A 23,821-nucleotide genomic window follows, 5' to 3' on the forward strand; every position below is an offset into this window, starting at 1 on the left:
CAAGACTTTTTACCACCGAAAAACTGATTTTCTCTTTGTGAAACAAAGTTTTTTGGATAAGTTTCGCCAGACTGCTTAACCCAAGAACTTCTCACAGGCTGGCGAAACTTAGCCAAGAAACTTTGTTTCACAAAGAGAAAATCAGTTTTTCGGTGGTAAAAAGTCTTGTAGGGGGGGGGGTCCGAACCCCACCCTACAAGCATATGGCAGATTCTCTTACTACTTATATATATATATATATATATATATATATATATATATATATATATATATTTATATATGAATAATACTTTACTCTCAACAAATTACCCCCCACTCTTACACCATTTTACCCCCTTGGCATCTCAACTCTTAGCTCATTTTACCCCCCTCTGGACAAATTACGCCCTTACTCTTACACAATTTTACCCCCCTTGGCAGCCCAACTCTTACATCATTTTACACCATCTGAACAAATTATCGTATTTGCTCAGATATGGTGCTCAGGACTTATTTAATGTTGATTATTGAAGATATTGTAGTGAGCCAACCTAAAAACTAATTTATCAGTTTTTTTCGCTGTGAATATGCTAAGAAATGTTTTCTTGCTTTGGTGTGTACAAACGCAACTGTTAGCTATACTAAATTTTGTCGAATATTCAGAAGTGGTGTGATGGTGTTCTGTGGAATCGCAGTTGTAGTGATAGCCTACATGCACATGACCCCTGACCAATGTTCAAAAGAACCAACTCTTCCTTATTGGCTTAACGGTACAAAGAACTACTTAATCAAACTAAATTTGAATTATATTGACAACATCTTGATTGGCACATTGTCAAGGTATGTGCAAACTTGCAGTATCTTTGCATGTTTTCCAAATAGTAAACATATTTACCAAGAACTTAATTACCCCCTGACTAAAATTGCCATGTAAGAGTAGGCTGCAAGGGGTAATTTGTTCAGAGGGGGTAAAATGATGTAAGAGTTGGGATGCAGGGGGGGGGGGGGGGGGTAAATGGTGTAAGAGTGAGGGGGTAATTTGTTCAGATGGTGTAAAATGATGTAAGAGTTGCGCTGCCAAGGGGGGGTAAAATTGTGTAAGAGTAAGGGGGTAATTTGTCCAGAGGGGGGGGGGGGTAAAATGAGCTAAGAGTTGAGATGCCAAGGGGGGTAAAATGGTGTAATAGTGAAGGGGTAATTTGTTCAGAGGGGTTAAAATAGTGTAAGAGTTGGGCTGCCAAGGGGGTAAAATGGTGTAAGAATGAGGGGGTAATTTGTTGAGAGTAAAGTATTATTCATATATATATATATATATATATATATATATCAAGCGCAATACCGAACTATATCTACCGAACTATATCTACCGAACTATATCTACCGAACTATGTCAGACATTGATTTTGTATATATTATATCTACCTTGCTCAGAAGAATTTGTGGATCACCGAAAGCTCTTTCGACGAACTCAAGCATATGCATATCTTATATGGGACAGATTTCGTAAAGAATATCTACCAACTCTAATTAATCGACAAAAATGGCGATCTACGTCGAACGAAAACCTTAAAGAAGGGAATCTCGTTTGGTTGGTCGAAGACAGCGATAAGCGTGGATATTATAATGTAGGTCAAGTTACGGAGACCATCGATGGGTCTGACGGTGTGATTGGATCAGCGATAGTTCAAACGAACGACGGAGTGTACAAGAGACCAGTGGTGAAGCTCGCCCAAGTACTACCTGGAAAGGATGTTTTCGCGATAGAAAACAGGGCCGGCGATGTAGCGGCTGAGCTTACTAACTCAATTACCAAATTGAATAGCGCTTCAAGGCCCTTTCAAGCCTTAAAGCAAGAATAGTGTGAAGAGCAAAATTTAATGCTACATTCTATCGAAGCCATAGAAATTTGTTCACTTTGTTCAACATTTATATTTATTATATTAGTACACATATATATTAGTACACAATTTTCATACAAGGAAGTGAAACTCAAAGTCGAACTATCTCAACCACCTGCAAAACAATACTACGACTTAACAGTATTGCATGAGATTCTTTGCGATTGGATTGCGAATCAACATTTTATTGATACAGAATGTTCGACAAAACTTCTACATGGTTAACAAACTTCCCATGACATCAAATTTACACTGAAAAAGTGAAGTTATGGAAAAGTGTTCACACTCGGTGGACATTATTATCTACAACCAATCATCAGTTGAGTTTGATATGCAAATCCACGTGAACAGCGGCATAAAAGGAGCTTGAAAAACTACCAAAAATCAGTCGAAATTTGTAATATTGGTTATATTAAACTTACCTGCAGTGCGTATTGAAGCACATTTTTTTGAGAGGTAAATTATTTTTTACTGTGGCTTGTTTCTGTAGATCATAAAAGTGATTGTGCAGCCTAACTTTACTCTGACTTATTGAAAATAGAACTGACTTTGAAATTCTCAATTTTTGCACATTGCGGAACGAAGTTTTATTAAGTAGAGTTACAGAGCAGATAAACTGTTCGTTCTTTTTTCATTCAATTACCAGTTGCCTAGGCTGATTCCAGTTTCTTGACTGGTAAATCTGAGAACTTGGTTACAAAGAAACCTAAAACTTTGTATTTCGCCCATATATTAAAGATTGGGTATAAAATATAAAATCCGGGCCCATCAATATAGTTCAAGTTATGTTTATTATTCTTTCACCAAACAGTGGGCCTACCCAGCGTGCATAAGCACACAATTTATTTTGTTCTTAGCACTTGTGGTTAAGGAGATATCTTTGAAAAACCTTTAATTTGAGAGTAATTAGTTATTTGAATTTTTGGATTTTTGCTCAATTGAAGCAAAGTTATTTGTCATTCAGCAAAGCTGGACAAATAGTCATTTGAAATTATTGAGCAACAAGTAATGTAACGGTTATCTACAGTATATCGGGTACTACAGTTCATAAAAGTTAACTGCAAAAACACAATATCCGGACAGATTTGAAACCGCTGAAACGAACTGGGCGGTGTAAAGTTTTCCTTGACTTTGATAGGAGAGCAGCCGTTACAATTACCACGTCTTATGTGCTCAATGATTTCAAAATATTTTTTATCAGTTTTAGAGTTTAAAAAATTGCTCAAAAAACCAAACAATTTTGTTTCGATTTCTTTTCTCACGCAATATGCTAGAATCTTCTTATTCTATCCTTATAGCTTATAACTGTAATCTATAGTTAATTTTATTATTAACTTTACTGCACAAAAAGTGGCTATCGCTGTTCCTGAGGTAATGAATGGGATTTTTCTTTAAAAATTTAGAATATATAGTTTCTGGGGAATTAAAGGTTGCTTGACTTTAGAATGTTATAACAATAATTTTCATAATTTGTTTTGTAGTACCTAGTTTGCTGGGTTTTCTACTTCTCCTAATCTTTAGGCGTTCAGGGTTTTATTAATATAAAACTTTTTACTTTTGTGTTCTGACTTAACTATGTTTCAATTCAATGGAGCGCAGAGCTCCTTCAACAAATATAAATTTAGTTGTAATTCCTCCGAAGTTTGAATAACTAAATTTCCAGTAAATGTTTAAACTGTTGAGTCCAGTTCGTTATATCATAGCAATTCAGGTTAAAAGAGTTTTTATGAGCAATTTCTATTTGAAAAATTAATGAGCTTTATAGCCTTTAGGTGCAAAAAGCATTGGTATCTAACTAATCGGACAGGTACCAATACAGGGGTGGTTTTCCAAGACTTTATGCAACTGAATTTTAATGCACTGCTATCACTTGGAGACATGATGTTTTTCTGCGACATTAAACTTTTCTCAATTTTAAGGCTCGGTTTCTTTTGTTCATTTCCCATTGTAAGTGAATAATAAAAATTATAAGTAAAAATTGTCCTTTTTCCCTCTTTTTTACCTTTCCCTTCCCCGCCAAATAGCTCAGGATTGAGTAAGTTGGTATTGTGATCTTTTTAAAGATGACAATGTCCAAAGTAAGTTTTTTTTTACAGGTAAAGTCTTTCAAAAGATCTTCCAGGAGAAAAACAAGCATAAATGCCCATCTTTGCAACCTCAAGCCCAAAGATTAGCTGAATCATTTTCATACAGAAAAAGTAAGATAGTTGATCGCAGTAGAATTTTTTCGGTCAACAAAAAACATTACAGAAAAAATGGGAAAATTGCGTAAACAACATAGAAAAAGCTAGAATAAGAAATTTGTGCTAGAACCACAAAGAAATGAAAGAAACGAAATGGTGGCAACAAAAACCAAATTTCGCTCTCTCACTTTCGCATTATGTCGTCACCTTGTGTACAGTTATTTGAGCATCTGCTACGTCACTATTTTGATTCTAGCCGACACCATTATGGTAAAAGTAATGCTTTGGGACCTTAGTTTGTTGCGACTCTACAATCTCTTAACTGATTGCACTCATGTGTTCACCGTTGGGCCATTTTGTCAACAATATGAGAATCTTACTATCCTCTCTTGAATTGAGCTACAATTTCGATAACAACTTACTAGACTGTAAGTATTAAAAAAATTGATAACAACAAAAATTATGCGTCATGAGTCAAGCAAAAATTTCCATAACCATCCTTAAAATTATCTTCAATAACAACCAGGTCAACGCACAAGACTTTTGCATCTTGCCAAATCAATTTAAAACGAAACAAATCTTCAATTTTGACGTAAAATGCTATTATTCTACGCATATTAGATATAATTAAGCTCTATTTCTAATCGTTTCTTCATATGTGTGAGGTCTCTGAACACAATTTTGTTACAATTTGCTCACTTTTTCTGACTATATTTCCTGTTTTTGAAAAAAAGTACAGCACACGAACCCGACTCTTATCCCCTCCCCAAAAGACCAACAATCTCCCGTCCACCCTCCTCCACCTGCCGATCTCAATCCACTCTCGTGTATCCCTCCCAACTCTACTACCCAAAGCATCAACTCCCCCCCCCCCCACACACACACCCAACAAATTACCTCCCCCCCTAATGTTAACATCCCTAAGCCCAGCTGGCTACTAACGAAGCCAACCGCTCGCCAGTTGTTTGAGAGGAAGTGGCCAATGTTAGTCAGTTATTCATCTTGCTATATTACTTTTTCTTGCGTTGGTCTGTTTTTATCCCACTGCAAATCACATGGTGAGGCAATTTTAGGCTACTTATGACTGATTAGTAATCAGCCGACCATGTTGTCTTGTTACGGACTCAATAATTCCATGCTTTTGTTTCGTGACTTTTCGGGTGACACAATGAACAGCATATTCAAAAATTTTTATTTTATTGATTCTATTGATTAGTTGGTATTTTCAGGTTGCTTTTCAGTAAATCGCTTCAGAGTTTTTTCAGCATGCGAGTTCTTTTCTGTAAGTTTGGTTTCACTATTTGGCTTCTTGTCTTTATTCATGTTTTCTTATAACTGTTTTAGGTCATGGAACTTTATCAATTGTGATTGGTTGCAGTTTGATAGCAAGGCTGAACTTCTCAACTTATGAAATGGGGTAAGGCGTCATTGATAATAATATTTCACAATTAGTTTTTGCAAAGATAAGCCAAAAATTTGCGCGCTCTTTTTTCACCGAAGTTTATCTGACTCAATTGATTGTTATTAAATTGAGAAAAGTTCTCGACTTTACTACTCAGCCACTGTGGACCGGATCGCTCCAAACATTTTTACACTGAGATCCATCTATTTTTTATAACAGATTTCAACGTGCGGAATCTGAGGGGGAAATTTTGTCACCAAATTCCACTAAATGGTCAAGTTGGCCAAACAATTCTTTAATAGAAATAATTTTATTTTTTATCTATTGTCCTAGCACCGTTTTCATATCAAATATCAGAGATTGGTTTTTAATAGCATTTATTGGTCGTCTAGTCTATTCATATTTTCGGAGCTCAAAGGGATCTTTTCAACAATTCCCCCCTTGGTACCTAGTAGAGAATCCTCCCCCTTCTGCGCTATATTTTAACACTATATTACTTGGCCTACAGTTTAATTAGCCGAATATCAATTTAAGTGCAATTGAGAGCCGCTTTTCACGGTCATGCCTCTAATGCGCTGTGAGATATAATCTGGAAATCGCGGGTCGGCTATTGCAGCGAAGCCGCGAAGCGCGCTCACCGACCCGCCAGTCAAAATTTCTTTTCGCCTTGTGTTCCAATTCGGCTAATTGACAAAGCATGGCTCATTTTATTTCATTCAGTTGAGTATAGTGTTCGCGTACTGGAAAGTTATTAGTCGTCTCTGATCGGTTAATAAATGGCTCCGCTTAAATAATATTCAAGAATAGGCCCCCAGTGAACTGAAACATTGTATCCTTGATAATAAACATACAAAATCTTTTTAAATGTTGTCAAGATCTTTTACAAGATCTTTGCATGGCCGTTAAGAAACAAGGTCTTAGCAAGATAATCAAGAAAGATTAAGCATGGCATCGCAAGATTTACCAATTTGTTAAAATTGAAAAGCACCTTTATTTAAGATTTAGCACGAATTCATATGATTAAGCAAGAATTATCAAGACTTATCAAGAATTATTGAAAATTATCAAGACTTTTGGGAAAATTCAGCTATCGTTAGTTTGTTAACAAACAATTGAGCCTACTTTTTTGGAAATTTTTAATGAATTTTTTAAGTGGGCACCAGCTTGGTATGTACATAGTACTCACCTTAGCTTTATTTAATGGGTTGAGTCTCAGAAGACTTTGAATTCTTTTCTGAGGACGAGATACGTCGAGCAGCGATCAGAAAAGATAATAAGTGTAATCAAGATTCGTCAACATTTTGTCAAGAGCTGTCAAGAAATTTTCTTGGTCTGTCTTTTTAAGATCTAACCAAGATCTTTTGGTATATCTTGATAAGGTCTTACCAAGATCTTTTGGTCTATCTTGATAAGATCTTACCAAGATCTTATCAAGATTTACCATGAAATGTTGGTATTTAAAGATCTTGGCAAGATGTTCCAAGTTTTGCAGGAAGTGTCTAGATCATGCATGTCTTATCAAGTTGTACCAAGTTTCACTGGGCCCCCTTTAGCAGAGTGTGGGGGAGGGGGTATTGTTGAAAAGATCCGGTCGAAAAAATGAGACATCACGAAACAACACAAAAACCATACGTTATTGACAGAGCTACCCAACCTATACAACTCTGTTGCTGCCAAAATTAAGAATTCTTAACATATCCGCTGTTACAAGCAAACTTGATTAGCAAGTTTGGTTGAATGCGACTAGAAAATTTATATCTCACCACGATCTTGTCGTGTTGTGCGATTCTAATTCAAAATTTCAAACCGCAGATTTCTTTTTTAATGACTTTTGTCACCATTGATAGAATTGAAAAAAAGGCCCTCTGAGTACGTTATATGCACTAGACAACATTAAAAGTGAGCTCAAATTTTTTGGAACTAGAAAATCTATTTTGAGTAGAGAAAAGTTTCAGCATAACATAGCGAAGTGCAGCGTGAAAATTTTATGCCGAGCTACAGTCCAGCTATTCAATAAAACTTGGGCTAAACTGTTTTCATAGGATATCTTGGTCGATCAGGCACCGTGTTTTAACACTTTTCGGTCAAATATGGGCGTCAATTTGACAAGGTATTATAAACTAGTAAACTAATAATTTTTTCTAAGATGTATGAGGATTCAGCAATAGCAGAATTTTATGAAGAAATATTATTAATATGCATGATATCAAATTTGGAACCTTTTGCACCATTTGTTTGCAAATGGCTGCTTGTGTATATTGGTGTTTTTATAATACAAACTCGTACAGATAGACTAGACGTGCTACCTAGCAACATGTCACGTTTATCAAAAGTCTCTTTCCCCAAATTAGGGGGGGGGGGGGTGGTTCCAGCGGCAACAAATACTACATACCGCAAGAAGGCAAATTTGCAGCATCCAGTTCGCGTTTATAATTATTTGCACCTAGATCTGGACTTCACTACTTTCAGACCGTCTGCGATATTTTTCAAATGGTTGCTGTTTACAATAACGACCATGTGGGTGTCTTGTGGGACTGCGACACAGATAATGCTGACAGCTCAACAGAATATTACCAAAGTGGACTGCGACCCTTTGATGCTTTACGCTCTCGGAAGAAAGATTCTATTCTCATTTGCTTCCTTAAATCAATTGTATGACATAATAATAATAATAATATGAAATCCAGATTTTAATAATATATTGTCACCTGAATAGTCTCAGATATAAATCAAGCTCCAATTTTTTGACTAATGAAATGGCAAATCAAGGGTTAATATACTTCAAAGAGGGAGATTTCACATTAAATAAAGTTAAGGTCAATTTATCAAAATGGAGTTAAAGTAAACTGTTGTTAAGGTAAACTTAAGGCAAAGCTTAACTTAACTTTACCTTAACTTGAGTTAAGGTAAAAATTTTAAAACTTTTAAGTTCAAATTACCTTATATTACCTTAACTTTTTTTGTGGCCTTCTGCAGTAAAATTAACAAAAAATTGTCAGGCCTGCTCAACAAAAACAAACACGCCTCCAATACTCCTCTTCGAGTCGTACAAATAGATGAACTAGACGATTCAAAAAATTTGATCCAAAAATCGGGACTTTGTTTTTTAAGGCGAAATTTGTAACTGGTTACTTTTGTTCGCCGTCCCATCCTCTAAAACGTTGTTCTATAGCAGAATGGCTCTCCTACCGAAAGCAACACGTGGATAAAAATCAAAAATCTTTGTCTAGAATTTTGGCCTGAAATCAATGTTTCTCTCAAGCTTAAACAGAAAGCTTCATATCAACTACTTCCTCGATAACGTATTCTAATCCCTAGAAAAACTCGTTTATAAAAAATGATAAATTATTGCTTAAATGGTTTATTCTGAGTACAACAAATTTGATGTATATTTTTCCATACAACTTTTGTCTCTTGACTTAAGTCAATTCACTGACTCTATTCACATTAAATATTAACAAGGAGGCTCGTTAATGTGCATTCTCACATGATGTTCCGACCCGAGCTCATCTAAATTTTTGACTTAATTGTCAACCAAATGAAGAGATAATTAAAAACAGATGTTTGAGTTTAAAAAAATTCGTTACACACCCAAAGTACTAATAGAATTATATAATGCCATGCCTCAATACAGCGCTTACGGGATATGATATTAAAAAGGCTATGAGAAAAAATCAATAAAATAAGCAAAAACGGTTCATTCACGGCAGAAGCCCAATATCTAAACTTAAAAGCACCTAGTAACAACGTCTAAATGCAATCAGATAAAACCTTAACTACACAGATTTACTTTTTCTCAACTACACATCAGATAAGGTTTTTCCTCATTGAGAGCAGGTAACCAGTCTACAAAAAGAAAAAATAATCAGGCGAAGTTCAAAAATCATTCAACATTTTTTTAAACCAATTAATTTCAAACGTCTCAAATATCATTAGCAATTAACGAAACAATTGTTCGTAAAATTACAAAAATGCTAATCACTAACATTTCATTATAATACCGATAGCATCTGCCTTTGCACTAAATAAAATAAGCCTTAGAAACAGACAAAAGATGCATGCAAAGAAAATCAAAAAATAACAAATAATCTGCCAAAACACGAATTGTTGAAGCCATTAAAATCATTAATTATTATCTGGTTATTGATTTCTATATTTCAACTGTTTTTCTCATAACTCAGCTAAAGTTATACTGAAAGACTTGAAAACAACTGGGATCTTTTATTAGGCAGATGTGCTAAAAGAACAGAAAAAAGAGCCCAAATATTGACCAATCACAAAATCGCAAATTTAACCAGCAAATCATCAGTTACGACATACTATAGTTTTCGCGTTTACTTATGAATTACAGGGAAAGCAAGGCACCTCTCAATGGTAAGAATAAGTTTCAAGTTGACGAAGAGAACAAAGACTGAAAAGTTGTAAAACTTATTTGAAAACGAATAAAAACATAGCAGTCAGTAAAACGTATCTAAGTTTTTCCGGAAATCATTTTGTGATGGATTATTGACCTTTATAACAATGGAAATTTTTTAGTACTGATTTACCTCTTCATCAAAAGAAAATATACAGTTAATGCGACCTTCCTTGTTTTTCATTATTTTTTTCTCCAGAACTGTACATTCGTTAACAACTACTTCTTAAATTTTGTTCATTTCAAGGGCTCCAGAAGTATTGAACTTCCTGGAAAAAAATGAGTTTAGCTACGTATTCTTCAACAATTAATTTTGATGCAGAAATTGATTTCCCACTGTTAGAAATAAAGCATTGTCAGCGTTATGCATTTTCTTAGAATTCACATCAGTAGAATGTTTCCCAGATTTTAAAAAGATGTTGAAGAGCTGTGGGCACCGAACAGTGCATTGTGGTAGTCTACGGTAAAGAAAACTTGACTTGAAGACTTTTTTCTGAATAATACTTCAGTTTAGTTTTGCTTTCTCACTAAAACCTAAAAAATTTCTTTTTATATCAAAGAAGGGGATGTGGTATCAAAACAAAATATTTTTATAGTTCTAAAAGTTTTATGCTGATATCAAACCTGGAATCATAAAAGAGCATCTCTCAGTGACACTTTTTTCTGTATCCAAACTGTGTTGGTGCAAGCAATTTATTTTTCTCTAAATAAGTTTTTACTTGTTTTTGTAGAAAGATTTTGCAAAAATTGGCCGAACTTCAGAAAGTAAAATTGGTCATTAAATTATCGGATAAATCTTCATGATCGTATTTTTTTGAGAATTGGCTTCACATTGGCACGCTTTAGGTCGCTAGGAAAAAATTGTTTGTTTTTTTAAGAATTGGTTAAACAAAAAAAGAGAGGTTGGTTTTGTGTTTTCTGGCATATCTCAATGTGGAATGGGTGATAAAACAAAGGATTTTTTAAAAATAAAGGTGTTCCGTATCTCAAACATCTCCTTGGTTGTCATATACCTGAATAAAAATTGTTATCTGATTATTGATTTTTATTTTTCAACAGTTTTTTTTTGCTAACTCAGCTAAAACATACTGAAAGATTAAATCAGTACACCTGAGAAAAAAAACACAAACATTGACCACTCACAAAGTTTAACCAGCAAAACATCAAATACGACATAATATCAATTGAATGTTAATTTTTGAAATACAAAGAGGTGCATGGGCCCTCTCAATGGTGAGAATCAGTTAAAACTTGACGAAAATGACGAAAACTGAAAGGTTTAAAATATTTTTCCAAAACAAACAGAGTCGTAAGATTTCAGACTATTTGCTATAAACTGACTCTATCGAATAAAAAGTTTTTTGTCCTCAATTAGAGTTTATGAGACCTCTCTGCTTGAGACGAAAATAGAAAAAAACTGGCAAATTGAGCAAATTCAAAAAAAATTGAGAGAGAAAGGTGTCGAAGTCATTAACAAATGAAATTTGCAGTAAAATTTTTTCTATTTTCAGTTAGTTTTTAACAGCAATGGGATAAGTATTTTTCTATCAATTTGACTTTAAAAATATGACTCAACAATATGACAAAAAATCAGCAAATATAAACAAACATTTTGAAGCCACGTAAAATTGAGAAAACCCGTAGCATCAACGCCTTTAAATTCAATAGCTTGCAACGGAAGTCAGAAAAGCGCTAAGCTTTGCGTCGATGGGAACACATTGATGGTTGTTGTTCTCAAGTCATTAAAAAAAACCTTGCAATAAACCTTACGGCAATGAAAACATCAACAAATACATGCAAAAAAAAAATCAGAAGCAAAGTGCGAGCAGAAAGTGCCGAAGCCATTTGAATCATAAATTGTTTTCTGAAAAATTCATCTATGATGCATTGAACGTCTTCTCTTAACCATCGAATTCTACAGAAACTCGTGGCATCGTGGTTCTATTAAAACGTGTTTTGTTTTTATCCCCCCCGATGAATTTTTTTTCAGTAATCAAATTTGACATTTTAAGACCTGAGACCAAAACACAACAATAGGGTATGCAGATGAAATAGAAGAATAACAATGGAAGTTTTTTTAGTACTTATTCACCTCTTCATCAAAAAAAATTCAATCGATGCGATCTTCCTTGTTTTCATATTTTTAAAGAACTGTACATCCGTCATTAAATATTTCTTTACTTTAGAAAGAAGAGGCTCCAGAAAAATTGAATTCGGTTTTGCTTTCATTCACGTTTAATTCTTTGGAAAAAAATGAGTTTAGCAACAGTTTCTTCAACAAGTAATTTTGATGGAGAAATTGATTTTCCAATGCAAGAAATATCATCAGCGTACTGCATTTCCTCAGAGTTCACATCAGTAGAATATTTCGTATTTTTTACAAATATTTTAAAGAGCTCTGGCTACCGAACAGTATCTTGTGGTAGTCTACGGTTAAGAGAACTTGACTAGATCACGTTTTTCTCACAAAAATTTGAATTTAATTTTGCTTGCTCACTAAAACCTGAAAAATTGGTTTTTTGTCAAAGAAAGGAAAGCCGTATCAAACCAAGATCTTTTCATAGTCTTGAAAAAACTTTTTTGCTTAAATCATATCTAAGTTTTTCTGTGAATTATAAAAGGGCAACTGTCGGTGACAATTTTTTATGTATCCAAAATGTGTTGGTGCAAGCTATTTATTTTTCTCTGAACAGGATTTTTTTTGTTTTTGTAGGAGGGTTTTGCAAATATTGGCCAAACTTCAGTAAGTAAAATTGGTGGTTAAATTATTGGATGGATCTTCATGATCGTGTTTTGTTTTTGAAAATTGGCATCACATTGGCACGCTTTAGGTCGCTAAGAAGAAGTTGTTCAGTTAAGAATTCGTTAAACAAAAAACAGAAGTTCGGCTATGTGTTCTCTTGCATCTCTCATGGCCCAAGCAGGAAGGAGTGATGATCGCAACGGTCTTTTTAACATTTAGGGTGTTGCGCAGATCAAATATCTCCGTGGTTTTCATATACCTGAACGTAAAATTGTTACTGATGTGCAATGCGTTGTTACAGAATTGTCACTGTTCTTTTTTACAAAAATATTCACCTAGCGCTAAAGATTTATTGTTGAGAGCTTTTGCAACGATCATTTCCATAGGTCAGAACCGTTCCAAATTTGTTTTTGAGTCTTTGTATTTTGTCTTTTTTTTCTACTGATGATTTTGTGTATAAATTTCTATGTACGCCTTGCAATTCTTAAGTTTTGAAACCCGCCCGACCAAAGTTTTTTTTATTCTCTTGCTTCAAAACGTTTCTTTTGTTCTTCTTCTTTATCTGTGCAAACTTTTCTACTGTATTCACTGAAATCCCTTGTTGACGTGGCGTTAAACTTGTCTTGTCGTGGCGTATAAGGACTGTCGTTTGTGGTGCATGTTTTCAAATTACCCTTTCCAAGAACAACAGAGTTTTTTCATACATTTTTAAAGCATTTTCTGATGTGTAGAATGATCTCCAATATTTTTTTCTAACATATAGGGAATAGATCATTAGAGTAACTTGTTTTAATGTACACAATTTTTTTGTTAGCTTCTTTTTTTCTTAACGGTCTCTCCAATAAAGATAAGTGTGGCTAAGTGGTCGCTTTTGAGAATTGAACGTACTGTCTGTCTACTCTTGAACTTTTTGCAGATAACATAGACTTTTAGCGCTATGGTCCTTGACGTTTCTCTTGCTGCAAAAAATTGTATTCGAGTTCAACAAACCTTGCGACAGGATCAGAGTTTCCAGAAAATTTAATTCATTCCAATTAAAGTATTTGATGTTGTATTCACATAAGAGACAAAATTTTTTAATTGCAGTTACTGTTTTGTTCAAACCCAGAGCTAGCTCCTCCAAAATTTTAATTTATCTAAATACTTTCAAAATACTTTCCCTTGTCTAAATACTTTCAAAATGGTCATTTGACATTGTTTTATCATTTCGTGCAGTTGGCTGCTTTTTTGGAAAGAAGGAAAGTATACAACCATTTTTTCTTGAATATTAGTAGTTCTGTGGCAGCTGAAACCTTTATGTTACCTGAGTGTATCAACAAAAATGAGCTATCGTTACTTCATTTACACCATTTCTCTTAGAATCCCGAATTACAATTGTCACCCAGATCCGACAAAAAATTTTTCACGAGCACTCTTTGCTCGAAGCATGTTTTGACAAATTTGATATAAAACATAACTCGAATGAGGATTAAAGAGTATTCCTGAGCAAGCAGGACAAATGAGCTTCTTTCTTGAATACGCTCCTAAGACATATACAATGATAATCCCTTAGGAGTAATTGGTATCGCCTTACACAATTCACAGTTATCTTTTTCACAATTTGATTTATAATCAATTGATTTTGTAGAATGACTACAAATTGTGGAACATGACACTCCAAGATTACGCAGGGAACATTTTTTAGCTATGACGGTTGTCTTGACATTTGCAGCTGTTTTTGCAAGTGGAAATAAATAATTGTTTTCAAGTTTTAAGGACCTATGCTCTAGTAAGTTTCTGAATTGCAGCAAATCATGACAAAGGATTTTTTTTGTTTCATCGCGTTTTTCAGAATAGAAGTGGAGTTATGGTGGTCCTTGATTTTATTAAAAGGAGTGTCAATGCAAAAGTCAATTATGTTCGTGTTCAGGTCAATAGGTTGAGCAGTAAAGGTTGATCCGATAAAAATTTTTTCAGGAGCAACCTTTGTCTGAGGCACGCTTTGAAGATTTTGATTTAAAAACATTACTCGATTGGTCTTTCTTATTATGTCGGTTGATTGGGTTGAATTGAGAGGTTATCTTGGGTTTAATTTTACGTCCCCTGACAAAATTAAAAGATATCGAATGACAACATAAAGTTGCAGTAGAGATCCTCAGCAGCTTTTAGCAGTGTTTTAAGCGCTGTGACTTCTGAAGACGCTGGAAAAGCCCAACAATCAAAATGAGAAGCCCATGTTTTTTTTCAAGTTTTTGAGCTCTTTATAGCATTGTGTTTCATTGTTTTATTCATTTATAATCATTTTGTTTATTGCGCCACCAATTGGTATTAGTCACGCTGATAGATGCTTTATACGAGCAAACATTTCCTCGTGAAAGTCACTGAGACATAAAGAGTGATTATAGAAAAATGTGAATAGAAGGCATAAAGAGTGATTAGAAAAAATTTGATTAAACAATTCTGCTCATATAAGATTTTTTTTCCCATTTTCTTTGTTTTTTTAATTGCTGTCGAAAGAGAAGCGATTATTGTAAACGTGTGTAATATGTATGCAGATTTTTTGCTCGGCCTTTTTGATTTTTTTCTTGTAAAATCGTTGACTTCTCAATTGACTTTTTCACTTATTTTTTCTTGAAATTTGAAAATTTCAATTTCTTTCACTCCGAATTAAAATACGTTGCTCTAACAAAACGGTTTTTATAGCATTGATGACAAGGCCACGATAGTCAAGTGGGTAATGCCTCTGCCGAGGACACGGAATGGGATTCAGAAGGTCGGGATTCGCACCCCGCCTTAGTCTGATATTCTTGCACCCATAAATAAATTTTATCTGGGCTACAGACCTTAATTAAATTGCCCCGCCTTTCATTCGAGGGCAATTTTCCGACGTTAGTCGATATTTGATTTAAATTATGGTGCCCACCATACTTTTGAAGAGCTTTGAGTTATCCTTTCTAAATCCCTAGTGAGACATTTTTTTAAAAATTGGACTTCCTTTCGGCATTCTGACTAGAACCAAAATCCCACAAATGTTTGTAATTATAAAGAAGTCGTGAATTTTGTGTTCGCATCGAAATTTTCCTTGCACTAAGGTGGTGGCTCTTGTTGGTTCATATATTTGATGTTTAAGTGACTTTTTTGTATTTTGGTGCTCGTTTTTTTGTCCCTGAAGAACTGACTGTTATTTTGTATGTTACCGTTGGAATCATTATATACCGTGGACAAGAAAATTTCCGAAAATTTTGTCAAGGTGTGCGCTGAAATTTTGTAAGAATTGCGCCAAAACTTTAGAAGGAGGTGGGCCATCTGAGGCAATAAATCTGTTATAATTGCGAGAGTGTGATGCAATTGTGTTAAAATTTTTGTAAAAATTGCTTGGGAAAAACTTGTTAAAATTTTTGCAATGAATGTGCTGAAAATGCGTAAAAATATTAAAGTTTCTTTTGCATTTACAGAACTTTCTTAAAATGCGCTGAAAAACCTGACATCTCGAGCATGTCTGTTTTTGAACGCGAATTGCTTGATATGCGACGCTTTCTCATTTTCAGTTTTTTACACGCCCAAAAAATTTGTTTTATTTGTAACGTTGTGTCCCGGGGGAGGATTTTCCCCGGAAACAAACGGGAATAGAGTGTAAAGCGTGTAAAAACAAAAAAAATTGCCCCCTATTCTTCCGCTTAATTAGCGGTGTAAGAGTTTAATTGTGAGAGTAAGATTTCAAATAATAAGTGTGTAATTTTTAATAATAGATATACTTTCAATTTTCTTTTACAATCTTCATTTTACACTTTAAATGGTTATTACACTCTTAACGTTTTACCTTTAAATTTTTTTACACCCCTCTACTGTCAATTACACACACACACACACACACAGAGAGAGAGAGAGAGAGAGAGAGAGAGAGAGAGAGAGAGAGAGAGACAGACACACACACATATACATATGCACGTGTATTCACCCATCTACACACATATACACAAAAACACAACACAAACAAACACACGTACAAACACATACAAAAGTGCAAACTTGCACTCGCATACGCAAATGCACATATAGTCAGGTTTTCACTCATATAAATAAACAACAAAATGGGAGAGTGTAAAACAACTGCACTCGAGGGAAGTAAGTGTTTTAAAAGAAATGATAACGGTGGAAAAAAGAGTGTAATTTTTTCCCAATTCTCCTTTAATTTTACTACTTACACTCTCTCAATAACAAGAGTGTAAAATTGTAAAAAAACTATAGACCATAACGGTGGATAAATGAGTGTAATTTTTATTACTCACCTTTAAATTACACTTTATCAATAAAAAGGGTGTAAGAGTGTAAAATTAATTGACTCTTTTCATATCGTTGGAAAAGGGGTGTAATCTTTTTCATTCCACCCTTAAATAAACTCTTTTTAAAAGTGTAAAAAGAATGGACAGAAGAGTGTAATAACATTGTATTTTTTTTAAATTACACTCTTACAGTGTTTTCACGGATAAATAAGAGTGGAAAACGGATTACACCCCCGGGTTGCAACAATTTTCTCGTGAATGTCAGTCAGACATAAAGAGTGATTATAAAAAAATGTGAATTGAAGACATAAAGACTGAATAGAAAAATTTTGATTAAACAATTATGCTCATTTATGATTTTTTGCAATTTTCTGTGTTTTTACTGGCTCTCGAAAGAGAAGAAATTATTGTAAACCTGCGTGTAATATGTATGCAGATTTTTTGCTCGGCCTTTTTGATTTCTTCTTGTAAAATCGTTGACTTCTCAAGTGACTTTTTCGCTTTCTTTTTCTTCACATTTCCGAATTTCAATTGCTTTCACTCCGAATTAAAATACGTTGCTATAACAAAACGGTTTTTATAGCATTGAAGACAAGGCCACGATAGCCAAGTGGGTAATGCCTCTGCCGTGGACACGGAATGGGATTCAGAAGGTCGGGATTCGCACCCCGCCTTAGTCTGATATTCCTGCACCCATAAATAAAATTTATCTGGGGCTACAGCCTTTAATTAAATTGCCCCGCCTTTCATTCGAGGGCAATTTTCCGACGTTAGTCGATATATGATTTACATTATGGTGCCCACCATACTTTTGAAGAGCTTTGAGTTATCCTTTCTAAATCCCTAGCGAGGCAATTTTTCTATTGGACTTCCTTTCGGCATTCTGACTAGAACCAAAATCCCACAATTGTTTGTAATTATAAGAAGTCGTGAATTTGTGTTGGCATCGAATTTTTCCTTGCATTCAGGTGGTGGCTCTTGTTGGTTCATATATTTGATGTTTAAGTGACTTTTTTTGTAATTTGGTGCTCGTTTTTTTGTCCCTGAAGAACTGACTGTTATTTTGTATGTTACCGTTGGAATCATTATATACCGGGGACAAGAAAATTTCCGAAAATTTTGTCAACGTGTGCGCTGAATTTTTGTAAGAATTGCGCCAAACCTTTAGAAGGAGATGGGCTATCTGAGGCAATAAATCTGTTATAATTGCGATAGTGTGATGCAATTGTGTTAAAATTTTTGTTAAAACTGCTTGGGAAAAAGAAGATAAAATTTTTGCAATAATTGTGCTGAAAATGCGTAAAAATATTAAAGTTTCTTTTGCATTGACAGAACTTCCGTAAATATCAGCGCTTTAAATGCGCCGAAGTGAACCTGACATCTCGAGCATATTTGTTTTCGAACGCGAATTGCTTGATATGCGATGCTTTCTCATATTCAGTTTTTTTACACTCTCAAAAAAATTGTTTTATTTGTAACGTTCTGTCACGGGGAGAGGATTTTCCCCGAAAACAAACGGGAAAACAGTGTAAAGCGTGTAAAAACAAAAAAATGCCCCCTTTTTTCCGCTTAATTAGCGCTGTAAGAGTGTAATTGTGAGAGTAAGATTTCAAATAATAAGTGTGTAATTTTAAATAAAATTTATACTTTCAGTTTTCTTTTGCAATCTTCATTTTACACCTTAAAATGGTTATTACACCCTTAACGTTTTGCATTTAAATTTTTTAAAACCCCTCTACTGTCAATTTCACACACACAGACAGACACAAACACACGTATACATATACACGCATGTTCACCCATCTACACACATATACACAAAAATACAACACAAACAAACACACGTACAAACACATACAAAAGTGCAAACTTACACTCCCATACGCAAATGCACATATAGTCAGGTTTCCACTCATATAAATAAACAAAAAAATGGGAGAGTGTAAAACAACTGCACTCGAGGGGAAGTAAGTGTTTTAAAAGAAATGATACAAGAGATAACGGTGGAAAAAAGAGTGTAAATTTTTACCAATTCTCCTTAATTTCACTAATTACACTCTCTCAATAACAAGAGTGTAAAAGTGTAAAAAAGACGTATATACCATACCGGTGGATAAATGAGTGTAACTTTTATTACTCAACTTTGAATAACACTTTATCAATAAAAAGGGTGTAAGAGTGTAAAACTAATTGACTCTTTTCATATCGTTGGAAAAAGGGTGTAATCCTTTTCATTCCACCCTTAATTAAACTCTTTTTAAAAGTGTAAAAAGAATGGACGGAAGAGTGAAATAAAATTGTAATTTTTTAAATTACACTCTTACATTGTTTTCACGGATAAATAAGAGTGGAAAACGGATTACACCCTAATTTCAGCTAATTAGAGGTGAAATAGGCTTGAAAACTCCCCCCGGGTTGAAAACATTTTCTTGTGAATGTCAGTGAGACATAAAGAGTGATTATAAAAAATGTGAATAAAAGACATAAAGACTGAATAGAAAAATTTTGATTAAACAATTATGCTCATTTATGATTTTTTGCAATTTTCTGTGTTTTTATTTGCTCTCGAAAGAGAAGAGATCATTGTAAACCTGTGTGTATTATGTATGCAGATTTTTTACTTGGCTTTTTTGATTTCTTGTTGTAAGATCTTTGACTTCTCAAGTGACTTTTTCACTTTCTTTTTCTTGACATTTCCGAATTTCAATTGCTTTCACTCCGAATTAAAATACGTTGCTATAACAAAACGGTTTTTATAGCATTGTTGACAAGGCCACGATAGGAAAGTGGGTAATGCCTCTGCCGAGGACACGGAATGGGATTCAGAAGGTCGGGATTCGCACCCCGCCTTAGTCTGATATTCTTGCACCCATAAATAAAATTTATCTGGGCTACAGCCCGTCATTAAATTTCCCCGCCTTTCATTCGAGGGCAATTTTCCGACGTTAGTCGATATATGTTTTACATTATGGTGCCCACCATACTTTTGAAGAGCTTTGAGTTATCCTTTCTAAGTCCCTAGCGAGACAATTTTTTTTAAAATTGGACTTCCTTTCGGCATTCTGAATAGAAATAAAATCCCACAAATGTTTGTAATTATAAAGAAGTCGTGAGCTTTGTGTTGGCATCGAAATTTTACTTGCATTCAGGTGGTGGCTCTTGTTGGTTCATATATTTGATGTTTAAGTGATTTTTTTTGTAATTTGGTGCTCGTTTTTTTCGTCACTGAAGAACTGACTGTTATTTTGTATGTTACCGTTGGAATCATTATATACCGGGGACAAGAAACTTTCTGAAATTTTTGTCAAGATGTGCGCTGAAATTTTTTAAGAATTGCGCCAAAAATTTAAAAGGAGATGGGCCATCTGAGGCAATAATTCTGTTATAATTGCGAGAGTGCGATGCAATTGTGTTGAAATTTTGTAAAAATTGCATGGGAAAAGACTGCTAAAATTTTTGCAAGAAATGTGCTGAAAATGCGTCAAAATATTAAAGTTTTTTTTGCATTTACAGAATTTCCGTAAATATCAGAGCTTACAATGCGCTGAAGTGACGCTGACATCTCAAGGTGGGTTGTTTTTGACTGCGAATTGCATAATATGCGATGCTTTCTCATATTCAGTTTTTTTACACGCCCAACAAAATTTGTTTTAATTGTAACGTTCCGTTCCGTGGTAGCTTTTCTGCAAAAATAACGGGGAAAAGAGTGTAAGGAGTGCAAACATAAAAAAAAACTACCCCCTCTTTTTTGCTTAATTAGTGGTGTAAGAGTGTAATTGTGAGAATAAAATTTTAAATAATAAGTTTGTAAATTTTAATAATAATTACACTTTCAATTTTCTTTTACACTCCTCATAATACACCTTTAAATGATTATTACACTCCTAATGTTATATCTTCAAGTTTTTTAACACTCTACCACTGTCAATTACACACAAACACACACACAGAGAGACACACACTTATACACCCGTTTACACACATATACTCACTTATACACAGAAGCACAACACAAACAAACACACGTACAAACACATACAAAGATGCATACTTATATTCGCATACGAAAACATACGAATCATGTTTTCACTAAAATAAAGAAACAACAATGGTGGAAGAGTGAAAAAAATTTCACGCGAGGGGAAGTAAGTGTATTAAAAAATATGATACAAGAGATAACGGTGGAAAAAGGAATGTAATTTTTTACCAATCCTCCTTTAATTCTACTAATTTCACTCTCTCAATAACATGGGTGTAAGAGTGTAAAAGGAAATCATATGGACCATAACGGTGGAAAAATGAGTGTAATTTTTTTTATTCCACTTTAAATTACATTTTCTCAATAAAAAGGGTGTAAGAGTGTAAAAATAATTCATTCTTTTCATAAAGGTGGAAAAAAGGGTGTATTCTTTTATCATTCCACCCTTAATTAAACTCTTTTTAAAGTGTAAAAAGAGTGGACAGAAGAGTGTAATAGCATTGTAATTTTTTCAAATTACACTTTTACACTGTTTTCCCGGATAAATAAGAGTGGAAAACGGATTACACCCTAACTTCCGCTAATTAGAGGTGAAATAGGTTTAAAAATTCCCCCGGGTTGCAACAATTTTCTCGTGAATGTCAGTGAGACATAAAGAGCGATTATAAAAAAATGTGAATAGAAGACATAAAGACTGAATAGAAAGATTTCGATTAAACAATTATGCTCATTTATGATTTTTTGCCAATTTCTGTGTTTTTAATTGCTCTCGAAAGAGAAGAAATTATTGTAAACCTGTGTGTAATATGTATGCAGATTTTTTGCTTGGCCTTTTTGATTTCTTCTTGTAAAATTTTTGACTTCTCAAGTGACTTTTTCACTTTCCTTTTCCTGACATTTCCGAATTTCAATTGCTTTCACTCCGAATTAAAATACGTTGCTATAACAAAACGGTTTTTATAGCATTGATGTATTCTTTTATCATTCCACCCTTAATTAAACTCTTTTTAAGAGTGTAAAAGGAGTGGACAGAAGAGTGTAATAGCATTGTAATTTTTTGAAATTACACTTTTACACTGTTTTCCCGGATAAATAGAGTGGAAAACGTATTACACCCTAATCCCCGCTAATTAGGGGTGAAATAGGGGTGAAAACTACCCCCGGGGTGCACTATTTGTGTCGAAGGCAGGCTTATTGATAAAAACTTCATATCGCGTACACTTTTTAAGCACATACGCAATTGCTTGTGTTTTTGGTCAATTTACGAACGATATTTTTTATTATACTCCATTTCTCTTTCTTGTTGAACGACTCGATTTCACTGGCCCTTGGTCTTCGCGCTTTCTAGAGAATGAACAAAACGAATGATTACCCGTACCCAAAGTTCAGTGACAATCAGTACTGACTCAGAACAATTTCAGAGCATTTTCTGGTTTCAATACTTATTCAGAAGGATTTCAGAACCAACTGTGAAGTGATTTCTGAATTTCTCTGAATCAGACCAAATTTCAGAGAAAATGTTCTGTATTCTTCTGAATCAGAAAATAATTCACAATGAATCACTGAATTTAGCTCTGAATCAGACAAATTCAGTGCAAAATGTGACCTGAATTGCACTCTGACTCATTACTCAATTCGACTTAGAGTTAGGTACGGGTATGAAATAACTTGACTAAACAGTCGCTGGAGTTGCACAAGAAATCTGCCTAGTGTGCGGATGGCTTTATGTAAGAAATGAGGTGAGAAAACGCCAATTCTCATCTCTCTTAGCGCATTTTTAAATAATTTCTTCAAAATTATACAAAAATGCGCTGAAATTATTCAAAAAATGCGCTTAAATTGAGCTGAAACCTCGAGCTCGAGCTGTCGTGGTCTTTAGTTCCGCGGTAATTAATGAATGCATGGGATACATAATTTAATGGTACCACTGCGATATATATAATTCAGAACTTCATATTTCTTAAGCAGAAATAGAGGAAGCAACCAACCACACTTTTCACTCAGTATCAAGTGGTCTATTTTGGATTGGAATTGTGTTGTTTGTGATCATGTCAATAATCCGACGCCAACAAACCCACGCAGTCAAGTCTTCCGGGCTCCATTTAGCACCAGTGAGGAAGTCATTGTTCGGAGACTTTGTAACGAGGAACAACATTTACAATGAGCCCAAGTACTTGACAAGCAATGCCAGACCCAGTCAAACTCTTTAGTCTGATCACGTGAAGATGTACCTTTAGGTCATTAATGCAAACGCTCGAACGACTAATTCAACAGACTGGAGAATTTTTTGTAGAAAAAACCCGCATTTGATTCTCAGAACATTGCAGCCCTGAATCATGAATTCTGCCATTTTACTCTGAGCAGTACTATTATCACGACATACCTGAGACTTTTCGCGGTAGAACCTCATGATTCAGTACCTCATCTTTGTTTTGCTATGGCAAGTAATTTCATGAATCAGTACTGATATATAATGACATTAGGGTCCGGGTTTAAATTCAGCATTACAAAGAAGTAGCTCAATTGAAAGCTTTTTGATTTTGATGAAACAATTTAATTTCGGCTTAAGTTATCCTTTTCAACAGAATATAAGCGTTCTATATCAACAGAATATATAAGCATTTCAACAGAATATATAAGATATATATCTTTTTGCACCAAATTGATCTACTCCCAGCCTGAGGTGTGCGATCGAAATCGTCCTAATCAGACCCTCCCAGAACGAAAGAGCCCTTGATCGGACTCAAATGTACTCGTCAGTTTTTGTGCGCTGGAAGTGCGTTCAAAGTCGTCTCTGATCAAACTCATGCGCGCTCGACACTTTCTGTGCGCTCGAACGGATCTGCCTTCCTGATCAGACCCACTTGCGCTCAAATGTACCTCTGATAGGAAACACTTGCGATCCGAATAGTTTCTGATCAGACTCAGTCGCGCTCGAAATGCTCTCTAATCTTAGGGCTT

General features: G+C 34.5%; 1 protein-coding gene across 2 annotated transcripts; it reads left to right on the plus strand.

The window, feature by feature from the left end:
* Positions 1-648: 648 nt before the first annotated feature.
* On the plus strand, positions 649-23,428 carry LOC142355687 (uncharacterized). 2 transcript variants are annotated; one of them, XM_075407769.1, is made up of 4 exons: positions 649-749; positions 5,405-5,477; positions 7,932-8,077; positions 22,865-23,428. In XM_075407769.1, the coding sequence occupies exons 1-4, from the start codon at positions 653-655 to the stop codon at positions 23,068-23,070; spliced, it is 522 nt and encodes a 173-aa protein (XP_075263884.1). In that variant the 5' UTR covers positions 649-652; the 3' UTR covers positions 23,071-23,428. The 2 variants fall into 2 exon arrangements, with proteins under 2 accessions (XP_075263884.1, XP_075263885.1); XM_075407770.1 differs by lacking the exon at positions 649-749 and adding an exon at positions 4,398-4,488.
* Positions 23,429-23,821: the final 393 nt, after the last annotated feature.

Source organism: Convolutriloba macropyga, unplaced genomic scaffold, assembly GCF_964194025.1.
Source record: "Convolutriloba macropyga unplaced genomic scaffold, txConMacr16.3 SCAFFOLD_1700, whole genome shotgun sequence".
Classification (NCBI taxonomy): domain Eukaryota; kingdom Metazoa; phylum Xenacoelomorpha; order Acoela; family Convolutidae; genus Convolutriloba; species Convolutriloba macropyga.

What these genes read in the sequence shown, in the direction of transcription:
- LOC142355687 (XM_075407769.1), top strand. Translation starts at nt 653, where the DNA reads ATGGTGTTCTGTGGAATCGCAGTTGTAGTGATAGCCTACATGCACATG. An exon ending in TCTTCCTTATTGGCTTAACG is followed by an intron (nt 750 to 5,404) that starts GTACAAAGAACT and finishes TAACTGTTTTAG; the next exon opens with GTCATGGAACTTTATCAATT. An exon ending in GATGCTTTACGCTCTCGGAA is followed by an intron (nt 8,078 to 22,864) that starts GAAAGATTCTAT and finishes CTTTTCACTCAG; the next exon opens with TATCAAGTGGTCTATTTTGG.